Source organism: Podarcis muralis, chromosome 14 (assembly GCF_964188315.1).
Source record: "Podarcis muralis chromosome 14, rPodMur119.hap1.1, whole genome shotgun sequence".
In the NCBI taxonomy this organism is placed as follows: domain Eukaryota; kingdom Metazoa; phylum Chordata; class Lepidosauria; order Squamata; family Lacertidae; genus Podarcis; species Podarcis muralis.
In genome coordinates this window covers 602,569-622,300 of record NC_135668.1, presented here as the reverse complement: position 1 = coordinate 622,300, position 19,732 = coordinate 602,569, and the positions used below count along the sequence as shown (strand labels likewise).

The 19,732-nt window shown below is 49.9% G+C and overlaps 2 protein-coding genes across 13 annotated transcripts in view; one reads left to right on the top strand and one right to left on the bottom strand.

Moving 5' to 3' along the window:
• SNUPN (snurportin 1) overlaps window positions 1–3,201 on the bottom strand; it is a 40,547-nt gene extending 37,346 nt beyond the window's left edge. For 2 of the 5 annotated variants that reach the window (XM_077918844.1, XM_077918845.1), the window contains exons 1-2: window positions 2,993–3,200; window positions 984–1,146 (exon numbers count right to left, since the gene is read on the bottom strand). In XM_077918844.1, the coding sequence (XP_077774970.1) occupies window positions 984–1,141 (158 nt within the window). In that variant the 5' untranslated portion in view covers window positions 1,142–1,146; window positions 2,993–3,200. Of the gene's footprint in view, window positions 1–983; window positions 1,147–2,992 lie in introns of all 5 variants that reach the window. The other 3 variants (XM_077918846.1, XM_077918843.1, XM_028706033.2) reach the window with 3 other exon arrangements.
• A 7,265-nt stretch (window positions 3,202–10,466) lies between these two features.
• Window positions 10,467–19,732, top strand: part of SNX33 (sorting nexin 33) — a 132,891-nt gene continuing 123,625 nt past the window's right edge. For 2 of the 8 annotated variants that reach the window (XM_077918578.1, XM_028705958.2), the window contains exon 1: window positions 10,473–13,498. In XM_077918578.1, the coding sequence (XP_077774704.1) occupies window positions 12,076–13,498 (1,423 nt within the window). In that variant the 5' untranslated portion in view covers window positions 10,473–12,075. Of the gene's footprint in view, window positions 13,499–13,692; window positions 17,272–17,302; window positions 19,641–19,732 lie in introns of those variants that run through there. The other 6 variants (XM_028705956.2, XM_028705957.2, XM_077918576.1 and 3 more) reach the window with 6 other exon arrangements.

Genomic DNA, 19,732 nt, shown 5'->3' with positions numbered 1-19,732 from the left:
CGTGGGGAGGCTTGCAGGAGTTCTCCGTAGGGCTCCCCACGCTGCGGGTGGCAGCCTGCTGCCTGGCGGGTGGGACGCCCTGAAGCAGAGCGCCCCGCGCGCCAGGCAGACATCAGCCAGCCCCACAAGCTCGGGGGACAGCAGGGAGGCGCAGCGCCACTATCCCGCTGTTCCTCGACCTGGTTCGGTTTCCCTGACCTGCTTTTGGGGGGGGAATAAAGGGAAAAATTTTTTCCTTTATTTCCCCCCCAAAAAACTAGGTGCGTCCTATGGTCCGGTGCGTCCAATCGTGCGAAAAATACGGTATATTTAAAATATATTAACTATTATCTTTCCTGAGCGACAGGTGAGTGTGGCAGGTAACTGAGTGGCAAATGTGTCTGCTTCTTAAATTCCCCACTCCCTGTCTTCAATATGGCAGTAACGGTACTTGCCTGCTTTACAAGGTTGTTGTACAGATTAACAAGAAGACAATGAGATGTAGTCAGTGTGAGCTCACAGCCAATCCATTGAAACTAATGAACATTATTCATTTAGGTCCATTGATTTCAATGGGTCTACTCCAAGGAGAACTTAGTTGGATACAATCTAATGTTTCATATATAATTTGCTTCCATGGCTCCTTTTTTATGCCGCTTTGGGAGATTTATAGTTGCCTAATTATGTGGAATGACTATGATTAGCATTCTTTCGTTTTGAACGTGGAATTTGCATTCCCATGTTATATTGATGGTTTGGTTTACATTGCTTGGTTAGTATTGGACCTGAGAGCCCAGGATTCCAGCCCCACTCATTCATGAAGCTCACCAGTCTCTGTCTCTCAGCCTCACCTACCTGCCAGGGTTGTTGTGAGAATAAAATGGGAAGAAGAATCACCATGTGTGCCACAGTGGGCTCCTTGGAGGAAAGGCAGGATAGAAATTTAATAAATAAATAATACCTGCAACAACATGGAAATATAGCCATTTAGAGATGCCCCTTACGTTTTCTGAAATGCAAGGAGCTGCCGTCGCCTCTCTGCCTGCTCCAAGGAGCTGTACTTGGATTTGTACTGTGCCAGCCGGGGGTGTGGTGCTGCTGTGCTGTTGAGGTCCTGGGAGACAGCAAAGCTGAAAGCGAGAGCTTGGCTCAGCTCCTCCATTGTTTCTGTAGGCGAGACAGGGGAAAGAAAGCCAGACCAAGGTACAGCAGAATTAATTTGGTTCAGCTCAGAGTAGGTCAAGCCAATGCAAACACAACCAAAGGTCCATCTAGTCCTGCATCCTGTGGGAGTGGTCTAGATGGTGCTTGGGGTCCTTTCCAACTACAGTGGTACTTCTGGTTAAGAACTTAATTCATTCTGGAGGTCCGTTCTTAACCTGAAACCGTTCTTAACCTGAGGTACCACTTTAGCTAATGGGGCCAACCGCTGCCACCGCGCGATTTATTTTCTCATCCTGAAGCAATGTTCTTAACCCGAGGTACTACTTCCGGGTTAGCGGAGTCTGTAACCCGAGGTGTTTGTAACCCAAGGTACCACTGTATACGATTCTACGATTCCTACAGTGGCTACCCAGGATACCTCCAGGAAGCCCAAAGGCCAAAGATGAAGCTCACAGCTCTTAAATTGAGAGGAAGACTGCTCTGAGCCAGGAATGTCTCATACCTAGGGGCCAATGTGCCCTTCAGAACTCTTGTCTGGCCCTTGTCACTCTCTCCAGGCCATGCCCCTTACTGGCCCCAGAGTTTTTGCCTGGCTGAAACATGTCCTTAAACTCTGATGATCCCACTTGTTTCTCTGGATGCAGGTCAAAGGTGTGTGTGAAGAAAGCAGCCTATTGGACCAAAATTAGATTCACTCTCATTGCTTCAATGCCCTTTTAGTCCATAAACGTTTATACGGCGATGAATCTGTCTGCTTCATCAGGTGCAGAAAGTCTTGTCTTTAACGGACTGAAATCTGCTAACTAGCTTGTCTTTGTGTCTCTGCTAACTAGCTTGTCTCTCTTGTCATCACCAAACTCGGCATGAGGATTCCCAAGTTGGGGCAGCCTCTTCACCCACATTTGGATGCCAGGTGCCATTTTGAATCAAGATGGGAGACCAAAACATGGCCTCGCATGACTTCGTCCTTTTTTTGGCATAGGTTCATCTGCCTCTCGAGATACCGCTGCCGAACTTGCATGAGACTTGGTGGTCTCTATCAACATTTGGACGCAAGGCACCATATGGAGTCCAGACGGCGGCTGAAACTTTGCCTGGTTTTTTGGCATAGGCTTGCCCACCTCTCAAGGTACCATTTGGCGAGGCCTCCTAAGACAGGAAACGGGGCCTGTCCACACTTGGGCCCCAAGCTGAATAAAGGCAGGGCTTTGGCTTCACATGATGTTGGGGGTGATGGGAAACTCAGGAATTACACCCCCTACTGAAACACCGGCCTCTTTGGGGGCTCCTGGAGTTTCCTGGGCAGTGGGGGGTGGGTAGACCTACATGTAGGTAGGGAGCGCCCGGCACTGCATCACCATCTTTATTCTCCCTCTCTCTCTCTCTCTCTCTCTACAGTGGTACCTTGGGTTACATACACTTCAGGTTACATACGCTTCAGGTTACAGACTCCGCTAACCCGGAAGTAGTACCTCGGGTTAAGAACTTTGCTTCAGGATGAGAACAGAAATTGTGCTCCGGCGGCGCAGCAGCAGCGGGAGGCCCCATTAGCTAAAGTGGTGCTTCAGGTTAAGAACAGTTTCAGGTTAAGAACGGACCTCCAGAACAAATTAAGTTCTTAACCCGAGGTACCACTGTATGTAGGAAATAAGCCCCAGATCCGAAGTTAACCCCTTCCGACTGTGATGACACGCCCTGGGGGGCTTCCCAGTCGCACAGCATCGCACCGCCGGGGCTCCGCGGCTGGGCGGGGGCGGCGCTGATGCTTCTCGGCCGCCCGATATCCCCGCCCCCAGGCTGCGCCTCCGCCGCCCCCCGCCAAGCCGCCCAGTCTCCCGCCGGAGCTCACCTTCTCCGCTGGACCATCCAAGGCGGGAGGCGGGGTCTCCCAGGCGCCCTTACCAGGCGCGCCTCGCTGCCTCCCGGCGGGACTCGAACCGGCAGAGTTCAGGAAGCGGAGCGAGCGGCCGACCGCCACGCGCCCGCGGCCTCCGTCTCGCCTCGGCCAACCGGCTTCTTCCCCGGAGTTCGCCGCTCGGCGAGGCGGAAGGGCGGGGCCAGGAAAAGCCCCTCCCCCGGCCCGCCTCTCCCCGCCTCGGGGGGACGCATGCGCATTCTCCGCCCCGCTCCTCGGCCGCTTGCTTAAGGTCGTATTTCCAAAAGCGCTTTGGTAAAGGCGGAAATGAAGAGAGCGCCTGCCCCAAGGAGACAGCCAGCTTATAAAATGTGTAGGGCACAGAGAAAGCGTCTAAAGAAAAGATTCCCCCCTTTCTAGAACCTGTGGACATCCATTGAGGCTGAATGGGGGAAGATTCAGGACGGATAAATAGAAGTCTTTCTTCACATAGTTAAACTGTGGAACTCCCTTCCACAAGAGGCAGCCGTGAGCCACCAACTTGGGTGGATTTCATAGAGGATAAGACTAATTCATGGAGGCTATCAGCGGCTACTAGATGTGTGGCATAATGGATAGAGCGCAATGGTATCCTGGCTGCAAGGCCATGCACCATTCATTTGGGAATAAGCCCCATGGGGCACAGACGGACCTCTGGTTGAACATGCATAGGATGGCACTACCTGACAGTTGCTCCCCCAGAAGCAGAGCTAATATGAAACATGCTTTTGCGAAGTCTGCAATGAAATCTTGGAAGGGAAAAGGGCACCAGAAACGTGGAAAGAGGCCTATATTACACTTATACCGAAAACAGAGACTGAAAAGACTCAACTTAAGAACTACCGTCCCATATCCTTATTAAATGTGGATTACAAAATTTTTGCTGATATCTTGGCTAAGAGACTGAAAAAAGTATTGATTGAAGAGATACATAAGGACCAAGCGGGCTTTCTACCGGGAAGACATCTATCTGATAACCTGAGGAATATAATTGACATTTTGGAAAAGCTAGAAGTGAATATTAACACTAAAGCAGTTCTGATATTTGTGGACGCGGAGAAAGCTTTTGACAATATTTCTTGGAGTTTTATGAAAAAGAACTTACAGGGTATGGGGGTAGGCCAAGGTTTTGAAAATGGTATAGGTGCAATATATTCTGAACAAAAGGCTAAACTAATTGTAAATAATGTGGTTACGGAACAATTTAAGATAGAAAAAGGGACACAACAGGGGTGCCCAATTTCCCCATTGCTTTTTATATCGGTCCTGGAGGTCCTGCTGAATATGATTAGAAGGGACTGGTTGGTTAAAGGTATACAGGTCGGAGCCAAACAATACAAACTGAGAGCATTTGCAGACGACCTAGTTCTGACGTTACAGGAGCCAGAATCTAGTACTAAAAGAGTATTAGAACTAATTCAAGAATTTGGTCAGGTGGCAGGATTTAAACTGAATAAGTCAAAAACTAAGGTTTTAGAGAAAATTTTAACATTCACTGAAAGAAGTTTCAGAATGAAACAGGTTTGACTGTGGTTAAGAAAGTGAAATACCTGGGGATCAACATGACAGCAAAAAATGGGAATTTGTTTAAAGATAACTACGAAAAATGTTGGACGGAAGTGAAAAAAGATTTAGAAATTTGGTCAAATTTGAAGCTTTCCTTGTTGGGTCGAATTGCAGTCATAAAGATGAATGTATTGCCTAGAATGTTGTTTTTGTTTCAAACATTGCAAATTGTGGACAAAATGGATTGTTTCAAGAAGTGGCAGAAAGATATTTCTAGATTTGTCTGGCAGGGCAAGAAGCCTAGAATAAAATTCAAGATACTAACTGATGCAAAGGAAAGGGGCGGATTTGCCCTGCCAGACTTTAAACTTTATTATGAATCAACAGCGTTCTGCTGGCTGAAAGACTGGCTGCTTCTTGAGAACACAGACATTTTGGATTTAGAAGGTTTTAACAACGTTCTTGGGTGGCATGCATATCTGTGGTATGACAAGGTTAAAGTACATAAAGCATTTAAAAATCATATTGTCAGGAAAGCATTGTTTAATGTTTGGATTAGATATAAGGATTTATTAGAGAACAAAACCCCAAGGTGGTTGTCACCAATGGAAGCGAAAGCTCAGAAAAAGCTCAATATGGAGGCCAAATGGCCGAAATATTGGGAAATTTTGGAACAAGAAGGAGACAGATTGAAACTGCAGAGTTTTGAGAAACTAAAAGACAAAGTGCGAGATTGGCTTCATTAATAATAATAATAATAATAATAATAATAATAATAATAATTTATTATTTATACCCCGCCCATCTGGCTGGGCCTCCCCAGCCACTCTGGGCGGCTTCCATAAAAACCAAAAATACAATAAAATCACACGTTAAAAACTTCCCTGAACAGGGCTGCCTTAAGATGTCTTCTGAATGTCAGGTAGTTGTTTATCGCTTTGACATCTGCTGGAAGGGTGTTCCACAGGGCGGGCGCCACTACCGAAAAGGCCCTCTGCCTAGTTCCCTGTAGCTTTGCTTCTCGCAATGAGGGAACTGCCAGAAGGCCCTCGGCGCTAGACCTCAGCGTCCGGGCAGATTGATGGGCGTGGAGACGCTCCTTCAGGTATACTGGACCGACGCCGTTTAGGGCTTTAAAGGTCAGCACCAACACTTTGAATTGTGCTCGGAAACGTACTGGGAGCCAATGTAGGTCTTTCAAGACCGGTGTTATATGGTCTCGGCGGCCGCCCCCAGTCACCAGTCTAGCTGCCGCATTCTGGATTAGTTGTAGTTTCCGAGTCACCTTCAAAGGTAGCCCCACGTAGAGTGCATTGCAGTAGTCCAAGCGGGAGATAACCAGAGCATGCACCACTCTGGCGAGACAGTCCGCAGGCAGATAGGGTCTCAGCCTACGTACCAGATGGAGCTGGTAAACAGCTGCCCTGGACACAGATTTGACCTGTGCCTCCATGGACAGCTGTGAGTCCAAAATGACTCCCAGACTGCGCACCTGGTCCTTCAGGGGCACAGTTACCCCATTCAGGACCAGGGAATCCTCCACACCTGCCCGCCTCCTGTCCCCCAAAAACAGTACTTCTGTCTTGTCAGGATTCAACCTCAATCTGTTAGCCGCCATCCATCCTCCAACCGCCTCCAGACACTCACGCAGGACCTTCACCGCCTTCACTGGTTCTGATTTAAAAGAGAGGTAGAGCTGGGTATCATCGGCATACTGATGAACACCCAGCCCAAACCTCCTGATGATCTCTCCCAGCGGCTGCATGTAAATGTTGAAAAGCATGGGGGAGAGGACAGAACCCTGAGGCACCCCACAAGTGAGAGCCCAGGGGTCTGAACACTCATCCCCCACCACCACTTTCTGAACACGGCCCAGGAGGAAGGAGCGGAACCACTGTATGACAGTGCCCCCAGCTCCCAGCCCCCCAAGACGGTCCAGAAGGATGCTATGGTCGATGGTATCAAACGCCGCTGAGAGATCCAGCAGAACTAGGAAACAGCTCTCACCTTTGTCCCTAGCCCGCCGGAGATCATCAACCAGTGCGACCAAGGCAGTTTCAGTCCCATGATGAGGCCTGAATCCCGACTGGAAGGGATCCAAATGGTCCGCTTCTTCCAGGCGTGCCTGGAGTTGTTCGGCAACCGCTCGCTCAATCACCTTGCCCAGGAATGGAAGATTTGAGACTGGGCGATAGTTGGCCATATTGGCTGCATCTAAAGATGGTTTTTTAAGAAGCGGTTTAATAACCGCCTCTTTCAGCGGGTCTGGGAAGGCTCCCTCACGGAGGGAAGCATTCACCACCCCACGAAGCCCATCGCCCAGTCCTTCCCGGCTAGCTTTTATAAGCCAGGATGGGCAAGGATCCAGGAGACAGGTGGTTGGTTTCACTCGTCCAAGCAGCCTGTCCACATCCTCGGCGGTAACAGATTGGAATTGATCCTACTCAACTTGACTAGACAGAACTCTAGCACTCTCCCGCCCCGGCCCTGCTCCCACGGTGGAGTCTACTTCTTCCCGAATCTGAGCGATTTTATCTGCAAAAAACTTTGCAAAATCATTGCAGGAGAACATGTGGCCCGTACTGGGCCCCGATGTTGCAGGTGGTTCCGCTAAATTGTGAACCACCTGAAAAAGTCTCCTGCTGCTGTTTTCTGCAGATGCAATAGAGGCAGTGAAGAAATTTTTCTTCGCCGTCGCTATCACCACTTGCTAGGCTCGACGTTGAGCTCTAACCTGTGTCCGGTCAGATTCAGAATGAGTTATCCGCCACCGGCGCTCTAGCCGTCTCAACGATTGTTTCATTGCCCTCAGATCTGTGGAAAACCACGGGGCTGTCCGGGCTCCATGCAATCGGAGAGGGCGCTTCGGAGCCAAACAGTCAATAGCCCTGGTTAACTCCACATTCCAGCGTGGCACCAGGGAATCGGCTGAAAGGCCATCAACATGGGATAAAGCATCCCCTACCACTCTCTAGAAACCATTTGGATCCATTACTATTTTGGATCCATTCATTACTATCAGATAATGGAGGCTTACAATATAGATAAGAAAGTCGGCTTCCAGGTGGAAAAATCTAAATTGGAAACAGAACTGTTAGAATCCAAAACTAAGATTTTGTCAAAAATGTATAACTTGCTGCTGAAATGGAATACTCAGGACGAGATGGTTAAATCTGCTATGATTAAATGGGCACAAGATGTGGGACATAACATTATGTTTGCTGACTGGGAGCAGTTGTGGTCCACCGGTATGAAATTTATGGCATGTAATGCCTTAAGAGAAAATATTATAAAAATGATATATATCAGTGGTACATGACTCCAGTCAAGCTTGCAAAAATTTACCATTTGCCCGATAATAAATGCTGGAAATGTAAAGAAAATGAAGGTACATTCTTTCACCTTTGGTGGACGTGCCCTAAGATTAAGGCTTTCTGGGAAATGATCTATAATGAACTGAAAAAGGTATTTAAATATACCTTCCTGAAGAAACCAGAGGCCTTTCTCTTGGGCATGGTCGGCCAATTGGTGTCAAAGAAGGATAGAACTTTCTTTATGTATGCTACAACAGCTGCAAGAATACTTATCGCAAAGTACTGGAAGGTGCAAGATTTACCCACTCTGGAAGAATGGCAGATGAAGATGATCGATTGTATGGGATTGGCAGAAATGACTGGCAGGATCCGAGACCAGGGAGAAGAGTCGGCGGAAGAAGATTGGAAGAAATTCTAGGACTATTTACGGAAATATTGCAAAATTAATGAGTGTTGAATGATGTTGGATAGAAATTAAGGGGTTCATAGCTGTAATGTGATATGGGGGGGAAAGGGGTATAGAAACAGGTTAAATTTATGGATAAGGATTTGCTGAACTAACAATTTGAAGTGGAATACAAGAAGGGGAGGTATGAGGAAGTCAGTGAAATATGTTATTGAAAAATAGGTATTGTGAACCTTATGTGTTTTTAAACTTTTTTGCTTTTTTCTTTTTGATTCTTTTTGATTGTATTAAATTTGAAAACTTTAATAAATATCTTTTAAAAAAAAGAAACGTGCTTTTGCAGGCATCCACATGTGACCTTCCTGACTGGCATTGTGGACCTTATTATTTTTATTGCGTCATTTATACTGCACTATCCATGCATATGGCCCTTGATAAAGTCCCTGGGGGCAGCAGTCTTTCCTGATGGGATTGTAATCTAAAATAGCTATAAATGAGAGCTGCAAATCAATTCTGATAATCATATTTACTGCAACAGACTGCAATGGATGGAGGTGAGTATCAAGTTATTGCCCCTCACAGCAGACTCATTGAAATTAATCTGCACACCCATTAATTTCATTGGGTCTACTCTGAGTAGGACTCTCTTTGGATTTAACCCCTAACCTGGGAGGTTTGGGTTTAAATCCCCATTCTGTCAGAGAGCTTGCCTGGGCCCGTCATTCTCTCTCTCATGGCCTAGACTACCTCTCACAATTGCCTAGCCGTGTTGGTCTGCCGTAGTCAAAACAAACAAAAAAAGAATTCCTTCCAGTAGCACCTTAGAGACCAACTAAGTTTGTTATTGGTATGGGCTTTCATGTGCATGCACACTTCTTCAGATACCCACAACTGCCATAAGGGGAAAGGGGCAGCAGGAAGAGCATCAGCTCTTCATCAGCATTACAGGGTGGGATAAAACCTGCAGCACAATGTTGCAGCGCAGAGTGCTCTTGCTCAGGGTGCCAGCTATGCCCCTTTCCAGGGTGCTCCATTCCACCCACCAGTCTTCTTTGGGGCCCTCCCATTATTCAGTAAGCAATCCATGCCCACTGAGTATGCTCATTCCTCATGGGGTTGGTTTTTTTATCCCCTCATGCCCTTTCCTTAGACTGCAACCCGTTCTCTGACCTGCACACTAATTTGGGAGCAAGCCACACTGAACACAGTAGGACTTCCTTATGAGAAGACGTACATTGGATTACTCTGGTAGGGTGTTTTTTGTTTTGTATTTTGTAGACCTTGGTGTCTGCCCCCCCCCCCCAGCTTGCTGATGTCTCCTTCTTATGTGGGAGGGGTGCCATTTTGTCTACACAAGGAGCCACCCTTGGCGCATCAGTTCTTTGCATATAGGATTAGCATGCACCAAGCCAGTCTGACCTGAATCTCTAAAATGCATTTCCTTGGAAGCAAATTCCACTTAAATAAACAATACTTCAAGTGAGCCTGAAATCCGTATAGGATAGAAGTATTGTTCTAGGTAACATGGTTACGTAGACGTAAGCACAACAGGGCAGTGAGTACCACTAACAAACAGGATCAGGCTGTACAGCTACAATCTTAACACAGTATTCAGTGGAACTTCAAAATAAGTGCAGGATTTTCTGGTGTGCATTGAGAACTGGGGTGCAACGTTCACTCCAGGCCTTTCACTGATGCAATCATTCAGTGTTTGGACTGCAGGTGCACAAGCAAATGAAAGACATGCGTGCCCCTCCATATTTCACTCATTCCCTGTGCATAGAAAACCACAGGGAGCACAATTTAAATGACTGCTTTCAATTAAATGTTCCCATCCCATGTAATTCCTAAGCAAAGTCTGTGTTAATTGGCTGGAATAACTTAAAAGCAAAACTGAAAAGCTGGAGTCTCCATACCAGCTAAGTCAGTGGTCAGTGAGGGTGCTGGAGGACCACTTTTTCTTAAAGATAGCCGTGGGTCACCTGAACAAAGCTCAGGCCCCCGGTGGTCTGTAGAGCACAGCTTGCGAAATACAACTCGCAGCTCTCAGCTGGCTCAGAAGACAAACAAGAGGCGGTGTTTTCGTTTTTCTTGAAGTCCGCGTGACGTGGACTTGCAGGAGCCTGCCGAGCTTCCCCGGGAGAGCGGGCGCGGCTCCGGCAGCGGGCTGCAGAGGGCAGCCGCGGTCCTCGCTGCCTGCCGGGGCGGCTCTGGGTCGCGGCTGGGCGGGAGCGTGCGCGCGTGTTCGCGGCGGCCAGCCGGCGCCCCAAACTTCCGAGGCTGCCCGGCTGCTGGCGCGCGTCACGGAGCGCGACCGGGCCGCGAGAGCAGCGCTGCGCCCCCGACGAGAAGGCGGAGGCCGCGGGGACCTTCGGGGCTTGAGGCAGCCTCGCGGACCAGGGCCGCCGGGGGGCCGGGCGAGGGCTGCTCCGCCTCCCCGCAGCCCCGGCCTCGTTCCCGGCGGAAGTGGCTCCCGTTGGCCCGGATCCTGCTCTCGGCTCAACCAGCCGGGCTCCGTCGCAGCAACTCCGCGGAAACTTTCGGCGCTCGGCCTCCCCTTGCGCGGCGGGACGGAACCCGCGCTCGCCCGCCCGGAGGCTGCCCTTGACACTTGGACTCCGCAGGCGCCGGGAAGCGGCGACCGCCTCGCGCGAAGGACTTTCCTGCCCCGCTCTTTCGCAGCGCCCCTTTCTCTCCGCGCAAGAAACAGGAGACCCCTCGGACGAGGCTGGCGGGATCCGCTCTGAAGGAGTCCCGAGCAAAAGGCACCTGCGGCCTTGAAGGGATTTAACGCTCAGCTGGCGGAGCGGAATCCCTGGAAGCGAGGAGATCTATTTGGAGAGCTGGGGGGGGGGGGCAAGAAAATCACGTTGCTGCGTGGAATCCTCCTGCCTTTTCGCCCTCCCAAGGCCTGCAAAGCAGCAAACTACTACTTCTGGTTTCTATTTCATTTTCTTCCCTCCTGGCAAAAGACATCAACAAGTCCTCTTGAACTCTCTGCCTGCCCTGTTGAAATAGGAGGGGCTGGGCATGTTTGTGTTATTCTGAGGACTAAAGGCGTGGCCCATTCAGTTTTGGATGGACTTGCACTTTTAATCCCCCCCCCCCCTCTGGAGGGTTGTGGATTTCGAATCAGACCCAAAAGGCTTGCAAAGGCTTGCAAAACATTTTCAATCTGTAATAACAACAGTAGGGTTTTTTCAGTTGTTCTTTTTTAATTCTTCTTGAAGGCGTTTTTCCCCCAGCACCATGATCGTGTATTACGCTGGATTTACTTTCAGATGAAATTGAGCAAAATTATTTAATTTTAAAAATATACATACATTTTGAAAGATAAACTTTCTTTACAAAAGCCCTATCTTGGATATCACTCACCTAATTCGAGACTGCTAACTTTTATGGATACCTCAGGTTTGGTTCAGGAATAACTTGTTTGCAAGATAAAATCAACACAGGACTGACAGTTTTCTAAATTATTCATGGATCTGACCAAGTCCTGTATAACCTGAAAGGGGGGCAGGGGTTGACAATGCTGCTTCCTTTGCCCTGAGCGGGTCACCCTTGACCAGGGCCTGCCGACTTGTTGGACCTCATAAACCTCAGGACTGATTCTGAAGAAAGAGACAAATTGTTTTGGTCTTTTCCGGGAAAGTCTATGAAACCCCTTTGATTTCGCAAAAGTGTTTCATATTTTAAGGCACATGGCAAATGCTGTGCTTAAGTAGGGACGTAAGTATTCAAGGAACAACGGCAGTGCTTGTGGTGGGGAGACCTTTTTGTGTCAGCAGCGGGTTGTGCCACAGTGAGGAGCCATGGCAATGAAAGCCAGAGCTCTCTACAGCTTCCGCAGCGAAAACAAGGAGGAGATCAGCATCGAGGAGAATGAAGAGCTGGTCATCTTCAGTGAGAACTCGTTGGACGGGTGGTTGCAGGGGACCAATAGCCGTGGCGAGACAGGCCTCTTTCCCGCGTCCTACGTAGAGATCCTTCGCTCCAGGACAGCCTCGACTTACTCAGACTATTCCAGCAGCCCAGCCAGGTCCCCTGGAAATGGCTCCTCCTGCTATGGGACCCCGTCCAACACCAGTGTCTCCCACCAGGGCAGCTTCGAAGATGACGATGACGATGACTGGGATGAGTGGGATGACGGCAGCACTGTGGTGGAGGAGCCCAGGAGCAGGCCTGGCACCAACGGGCACCCGTCCCCGTCTTACCCTGGGCCGTACAATATGGGCTACCGGCCCAAGCCTTCCTTGGAGAGGCAGGACAGCATTGGGTCTTCCAAGAGGGGCAGCGTGGTGGGGAGGAACCTCAACCGCTTCTCTTGCTTTGTCCGGTCTGGGGTGGAGGCCTTCATCTTGGGCGACGTCCCCATGATGTCTAAGATCTCAGAGACCTACTATATTGACATGGGCCCCAGTGGGCCCCAGTGGAGGCCCAGTCCGCACCCTCTGGTCTGCTCCGTGGAGGATCCCACCAAACAGACCAAGTTCAAAGGCATCAAGAGCTACATCTCCTACCGGCTGACGCCCAGCAGCACCAACTCGCCAGTCTACCGGCGGTACAAACACTTTGACTGGCTGTACAACCGGCTGCTGCACAAGTTCACCGTCGTCTCTGTGCCCCACCTGCCCGAGAAGCAGGCCACGGGGCGCTTTGAGGAGGACTTCATTGAGAAGCGCAAGCGGCGGCTGATCTTGTGGATGGACCACATGACCAGCCACCCGACGCTGTCGCAGTACGAGGGCTTCCAGCACTTCCTCACCTGTGGCGATGACAAGCAGTGGAAGCTGGGGAAGCGCCGGGCAGAGAAGGATGAGATGGTGGGCGCCAGCTTCCTGCTGACCCTGCAGATCCCGACGGAGCACCAGGATTTGCAGGACGTGGAGGACAGAGTGGACACGTTCAAGGCCTTCAGCAAGAAGATGGACGACAGTGTGCTGCAGCTGACCAATGTGGCTTCTGAGCTGGTGCGGAAGCACCTGGGCGGCTTCCGCAAAGAGTTCCAGAAGCTGGGCAACGCCTTTCAGGCTGTGAGCCAGTCCTTCCAGATGGACCCTCCCTACAGCTTCAGTGCGCTCAACGGTGCCCTCTCGCACACGGGCAAGACCTACGAGGCCGTGGGGGAGATGTTTGCTGAGCAGCCCAAGAACGACCTGTTCCTCATGCTGGACACGCTTTCCTTGTACCAGGGGCTCCTCTCCAACTTCCCAGACATCATCCATCTTCAGAAAGGTAAGTGCAGAGCGCGTAGCCATCCAGGAGGGTGCCGCCAAGTGCACCTTAGGGGCAAAGCACTGCTGGGGAGGAGGAGGCAACCGGTGTGGCTCGGGTGTTGCGTTCAGCAACCGAGTGAGAGGCCGTCTGTAGTGGTGCCTCCTTGTAGCATCTCACAGTGTGTGAAACATTATTGTGTGTTGCTGCTACAGGACCATTGGCTCGCATGGTGCTTTGCAGAGTGGAGGAAGTCGGGTCCCGAGGGGCTTACGATCTACAACCTGCCCCCTCTCCAGAAGCTTGGGACTACAGCTCCTCTTAATGGGGCTGATGGGAACTATAAGCATAAACATCTGGGAGGGCACCAGGTTGGAGAAGGCTGTTCTTAGGAAAGAATTGGAACCCAATGAGGAAGGAACATGTAATTCTTTCACTTATTGTTATTTTATTTTAAAATGCTTGTTGCTGATTCCTTGAAAATGGTGTGCAAAAGATAAAAAAACATCCAATAGATGATAGAAACAATGAAAAAACCCTCAATAATGCAAAACAGAACCATACAATGTACTCTCCATGGTGAGCAAGCAGGTTTGCCAATCCATATCGATGGTAGAGCAGAGACAGGGAGGAACATGGACATCTCCAAATGATGCTGGGCTCCAGCTACCCTCCCTTGACCACTGGCCATGTTGACTGGGCCTGATGTGAGTTAGAGTTCAGCATCCTCTGCATCCCTTGGAGTAAGCACGGAGTCTCAGGGTGTTGGTCCAGTAACAAGGGTGACATATTTATTCCACTTAACTCTGCACCAGGCTGGGCTTCCTGTGGCCTCCCAGACATTGCCGGTCTCACAACTCCACTCAGCATCAGCCAGCTGGAGGGGGGTGGCAGCTGGAGTCTAGCAACATCCAGTGGGGCATAAGTTTCCTACATAAGATTCCCCCCCCCCCAGTAAATTAGAATTTGAACTTACTAGCTTCCCCTGGAGACAATTCCTGAACCCATCAGTATTTCACAACCAGACTTCTTTCTTTTCATTTCTTTTTAAAAAAGAATAGAAGCCTTTCCATAGGAAATGGGCCCTGGCTCCTTTGGGATTTAACTGTTGGAACTGATCCCACTTCTAAGTGTAGAAGCCATTTGGGAGTTACAGTGCCATGGCATTTATTGCTTCCCTAAGGCCAGACAATAAGTGAGAGGCTGAGAATCCCAGGAAGCATAAGCAAAGGATTGTGGGTATTTTTTGGACTCATTCCCTTGAGGAAGGGGGACCATTTTCACAAGGGACACTTTTATCACACTTACACTAGGTGTGTCTGCTTGGAAGCAAGTCCCAATGAATCCAGTGCTTTTTTCTCACAAGCTCTTTCTTGTGTGTAGGTAGCCTTAAGTCAGGTTTTTTTGCACCACCTGCCTTGGTAAATCTGCTCTGTGTTGGTTTGTTGCTGTGGAGCCTCTGCAACTGATTGCCTAAGTTGGTTTGACAGCATGCCATGGTTGGAAGCCTTGCAGCTGCTCATGCTGCAGTCTGGTTTCTGTGAAGGAAAGGGACATTGCTAGCTTGGCTGGGGTTAACACCCTCATGCAGTCTCAAAAGACAGGGCAGCTTTGCAGAGCAGGACTGGGAGGCTAAGCGGGAAGAAACCCTGTGACAAGGAAGAGGAAGGAAGGGTGCATAGGATGCATTGGGCTGATGACACTTGTCGGACACTGACCACTACACAACCACCGGCTCACTACTTTAGTGGGTCTGCTCTGAGTAAAGCTGACTCAGTGTAGTTGACTACATAGCAGAGCAAGATGTTGGGCACCATCTTAGCTGCAGGAGTTGCTGAAGGAGGCATCCTTCAGCTCCTAGAATTATTCAGCCCTTAGAATTATTCTTGGCAAAGGCTTTCAAGGATTAGAGCACCCTCCATTGGACGCAGGAATCATTATCTTCAATACACACAGGAAATCATGGTAAATGGTTAAGGCAGGGAGGGGGAACCTGTGGTCCTTCAGGTATTGCTGGACTACAACTCCCAGCTTGCATGACCACTGACCATCTGGCTTTTGGGGGTTGACATCCAGCAGCACCTGCAGGGTCACAGATTTCCAGTCCTTGAAGCAGCGCTGAAAGGTAATGAAACTCCTTTCATCACCGTCTGTGATGTACTGTCTGTGATGTTTCAGTACAAAGTTCAGCTGCAAGATAAGCACCCTGACCTTCACTGCAGCCATCACTGACAATGACACCATCTTCCTTGCTGTGGCATTTTGGCAATTTCACACCTGTAAGTGGGAGAGACCAGCTTAACTCAGACTGAGCCCTAAGCATATAGAAACCAACTGGCAATTTCTTGCTGGGAATATTCCTTGGAAGGATTTTCATTGACCTTCCTGTCAGCAGCTGAGCATCTGGAGGGTCTGAACTGTTCTCCACCCAATTCCTGAATGCTGAATTTTTTGAACTGCATGCAGTGAGTCCAGCAAAGGAGTCTTGAGATCTCAAAACACACATTTGCTAGAGAATAGGGAAGGGACCCTAGCCCAGCACTAGAAGCTAGGACACCTGCTTGGCATGCAGAAGATTTCAGGTTCTGTCCCTGGAATGTCCAGTTTAAAAATTTGACTTGCAGGTGGGAGGAAGGGATGCTCCTGGAGCCCCTGAAGAGCTGCTGCCAGAGTTGGCCCAGACATGAGGCCAGTGAGGCTTTAGAAGCCCTCTAGGTGACATTCCTGGGGGTGCCCCGCCTGCCCTGCCTCCTCCACCATCGGTGGAGAAGCACCTCCGCCATCAGCACTGATTTTAGACAAGATCACAGCCATGTTGGGCAAGATCTCACCCAAAATTGGAGCAAACTTGCCCAATATGGGCAGAGGTGGCGATGTTGCTTCTTCGCCAGCAGCGGAGGGGGCAAGGCACATGGCGGTGGCAGAGCAGGTGGTCGCAGGAGCCTCAAGCGGCAAAATAATAATAATAATAATAATAATAATAATAATAATAATAATAATAATAAATTTTATTTATATCCCGCCCTCCCCAGCCGAAGCTGGGCTCAGGGCGGCTAACAACAATCAAAATAATCCGACATTCTAAAACATTCATTATAAAATTAATTAAATCAAATTAAAATCAAATTAATGGCAACCATCAAGCCAAATTCTGTGCAGATTGCCGATTGCCAGAGGAGGGGGTCAGGCTGCGCCCTGACCAAAGGCCTGGTGGAACAGCTCTGTCTTGCAGGCCCTGCGGAAGGATGTCAGGTCCTGCAGGGCCCTAGTCTCTTGTGACAGAGTGTTCCACCAGATTGGAGCCGCGACCGAGAAGGCCCTGGCTCTAGTTGAGGCCAGCCTAACCTCTTTGTGGCCTGGGATCTTTAGGATGTTTTTATTTGCAGACCATAGATTTCTCTGTGGGACATACCAGGAGAGGCGGTCCCGTAGGTACGAGGGTCCTAGGCCGTATAGGGCTTTAAAGGTTAAAACCAGCACCTTAAACCTGATCCTGTACTCCACCGGGAGCCAGTGCAGCTGGTATAATACCGGATGGATATGATCTCGCAGCGAAGACCCCATAATGAGTCTCGCCGCGGCATTCTGCACCCGCTGGAGTTTCTGGGTCAGTCTCAAGGGCAGCCCCACGTAGAGCGACGTGCTGCTCCGGCTGTTGCCAGTCAGAGTAGACAATACTGACAAGTACCTGGCCTGGTCTGAGCAGTGGTGCCTGGGGCCTGCTGGGGAAAGCAAAGAGCCCAGCAGCAGGTGGCACCAGAGCCAGTGGCAGGTGGAGCCTCCCCATCCTCATTTTGTCTCCATCATTGTTGTGTTTCCACAAAGTTGGCTCTGGAACCAAGGAGGAGGAAGGTGACTGGCAGGGCCATCCCTCAGACCAGATGCAATCAGAAGGCAGAGAGCTGGGGGTCTGCTGGGGGCAGAGCCTCACTTGGGGCCAGGAAATTCCCAGGGAGAACACTGAGCATAACAAGGTCAGGAACTGAGTGTGGTGCTGGGGAAGAGCATCTCTGGGGAAAGGGCCTGGCCATCTGACTGCTGCACACTTTTCTTGGTGGGCTCACAAGGTGACCTGTGGGGCCTCTGTGGTGATGGCAAGTAGCACACCAGCCCTGCCGTGTCTCCCTTTTTGAGGCAGAAGCCAGGATGGATGGGAATGTTAGACATAGCTGTGTTTCCACCCAGGTAAAGGCTGCAGGATCAGGCCTGTGGGGTGGCTATATTGAGATGGTGGTTGTGTGATGCAGGGATAATTTTTACACCTGGAGTTTCTTTTCCTATGCTGTGCAGATTGTGACCAAGATCTCTACATCTCTAGCCGGAATGTACCATTTCAGGACTGGCGCAGGATGGAGTGCTTTTCTCGGGCCCCTTTTCCTGCCCCAAATCCCTTCCATGCAGAAAAAGAGTCTGTCAGGGAGGAGGGAATGCAGCACAGCCTTCATCTTGATCTGCTAGTTTTCTGTGACTGAACTCCTAGGCATACCCTCAGCAGGCCTTGCTCCAGAGGGAGGGTGGCCCACCTGTTCTGGGACTCCCAGCTCCTCTCAGCCCCAGCCAACATGCCGAATGGTCAGGGATGATGGGAGTTGTAGTCCAGTAACACCTGGAGGGCAGCAATTGCCCCGCCCTGCTCCAGAGTCATCTTGCATAGCATTGCACTGCATGTGTATATAGTGGTGAATAATCTGAATCAAGTGGGTCCTGCAAGCCTGGCAGTGCCACTCTCTAGTGTGTCATGGGCCCCCTGGGCTACACAAGGAATGTCACTGAGCTTTGGAAATAGGAGGCAGGGATGCTGTTCCCATGTTATACAACTACCGCCCTGTGATTTTGTGCTCAAGGACTCCAGTGCAGGCTCTTTCTCTAGTCACATGCCCTAATTGCTCTCTGATTCAAAAAAAGCATGGCATGGGCTGAAGTGCAGTAAAAGCAGATCACTTGGATGAAAAGTGGGACATGTATGCTAACATCCCCTGTATCTGATAGATAGGGAGCCTCCCTGTTCCCTGCCCCCATAATGTTCTCCTGGAGGCTCAGCTGTGCCTGTTGTCTACATTTGCTGTGTCTGCCCTGCATGGTTTTAAAAGTCAGCCCTGCTTTATTTCCCTCTTCCCTGAGGCCATAAAGAAACGCAAAAAATAAATCAAAATAAACAGTGCATGAAATGGCTGATGACAAAACCTACAGGCTGTCAGGACAGGCAGGAGATGGGTCATCCGGCGTTAGTTGCCTCTGCGGCAGCAGCAATAGCAGTGCACAGAACAAGGTTCGGATAACCCTGAGCAGCCTTCCCCAAACTGGTGCCCTCCAGAAGCCCTCCCAACATAGCCCAGTGGTCAAGGTTGATGGGAATTGTGCTCCAACAAGGCCTGGAGGATGCCGAGCAGATGGAGGCTGTGCTGAAGCACAAGATGCTGGCTTGAGCAACCCTCCTTTGCTAGCTGACAGGCTTTTAAAGATCTTTGTTTTTTCCTTGGAGAGAGGCCAGAGCAAGGGAGCTAAGGTGGCACTTGCAGATAAGGCCAGACTGCAACTCCCATGATCCCTGACCCTCAGCCATGCTGTCTGGGGCTGATGGGAGTTGGAGTCTCACAGCTTCTGGAGGGCACCACGTTGGCCCTCTCTGTGCTGGAGAAACACAACTGTCCTCTGCTATGGGCTGCTGAGCCTGGCCAGTATTGGAAGTGGCAGGTGGTGGATTTAACGTGACCATTTAGAGACAAAATGCATCCTTCCCCAAGATCTTACGCCGAGTTTTGCAGTGCATGCCTACTCAGAGGTAAAACACATTGCACCCCAGGGACTGGGTATTGCATGTATTCTTGTTTATTAAATTTGTGTATTGCCCTCCATCCACAGATCTCAGGGTGGTTTGCAACATGCAAGATTATGACCTTAACTTCTGGCAGGGCTGGGACAGGGCTGTGAAATGGGAAGAGCAGCAAGCCTATGCATTGGCCTGAATGATAATTTAAACAAGGCAACTTGAAATGAGGAATAAGATGGAGACTTTTCAGGTGGTGGTTGTTGTTTAGTCGTTTAGTTGTGTCCGACTCTTCATGACCCCATGGACCAGAGCACACCAGGCACTTCTGTCTTCCACTGCCTCCTGCAGTTTGGTCAAACTCATGCTGGTAGCTTTGAGAACACTGTCCAACCATCTCGTCCTCTGTTGTCCCCTTCTCCTTGTGCCCTCCATCTTTCCCAACATCAGGGTCTTTTCCAGGGAGTCTTCTCTTCTCATGAGGTGGC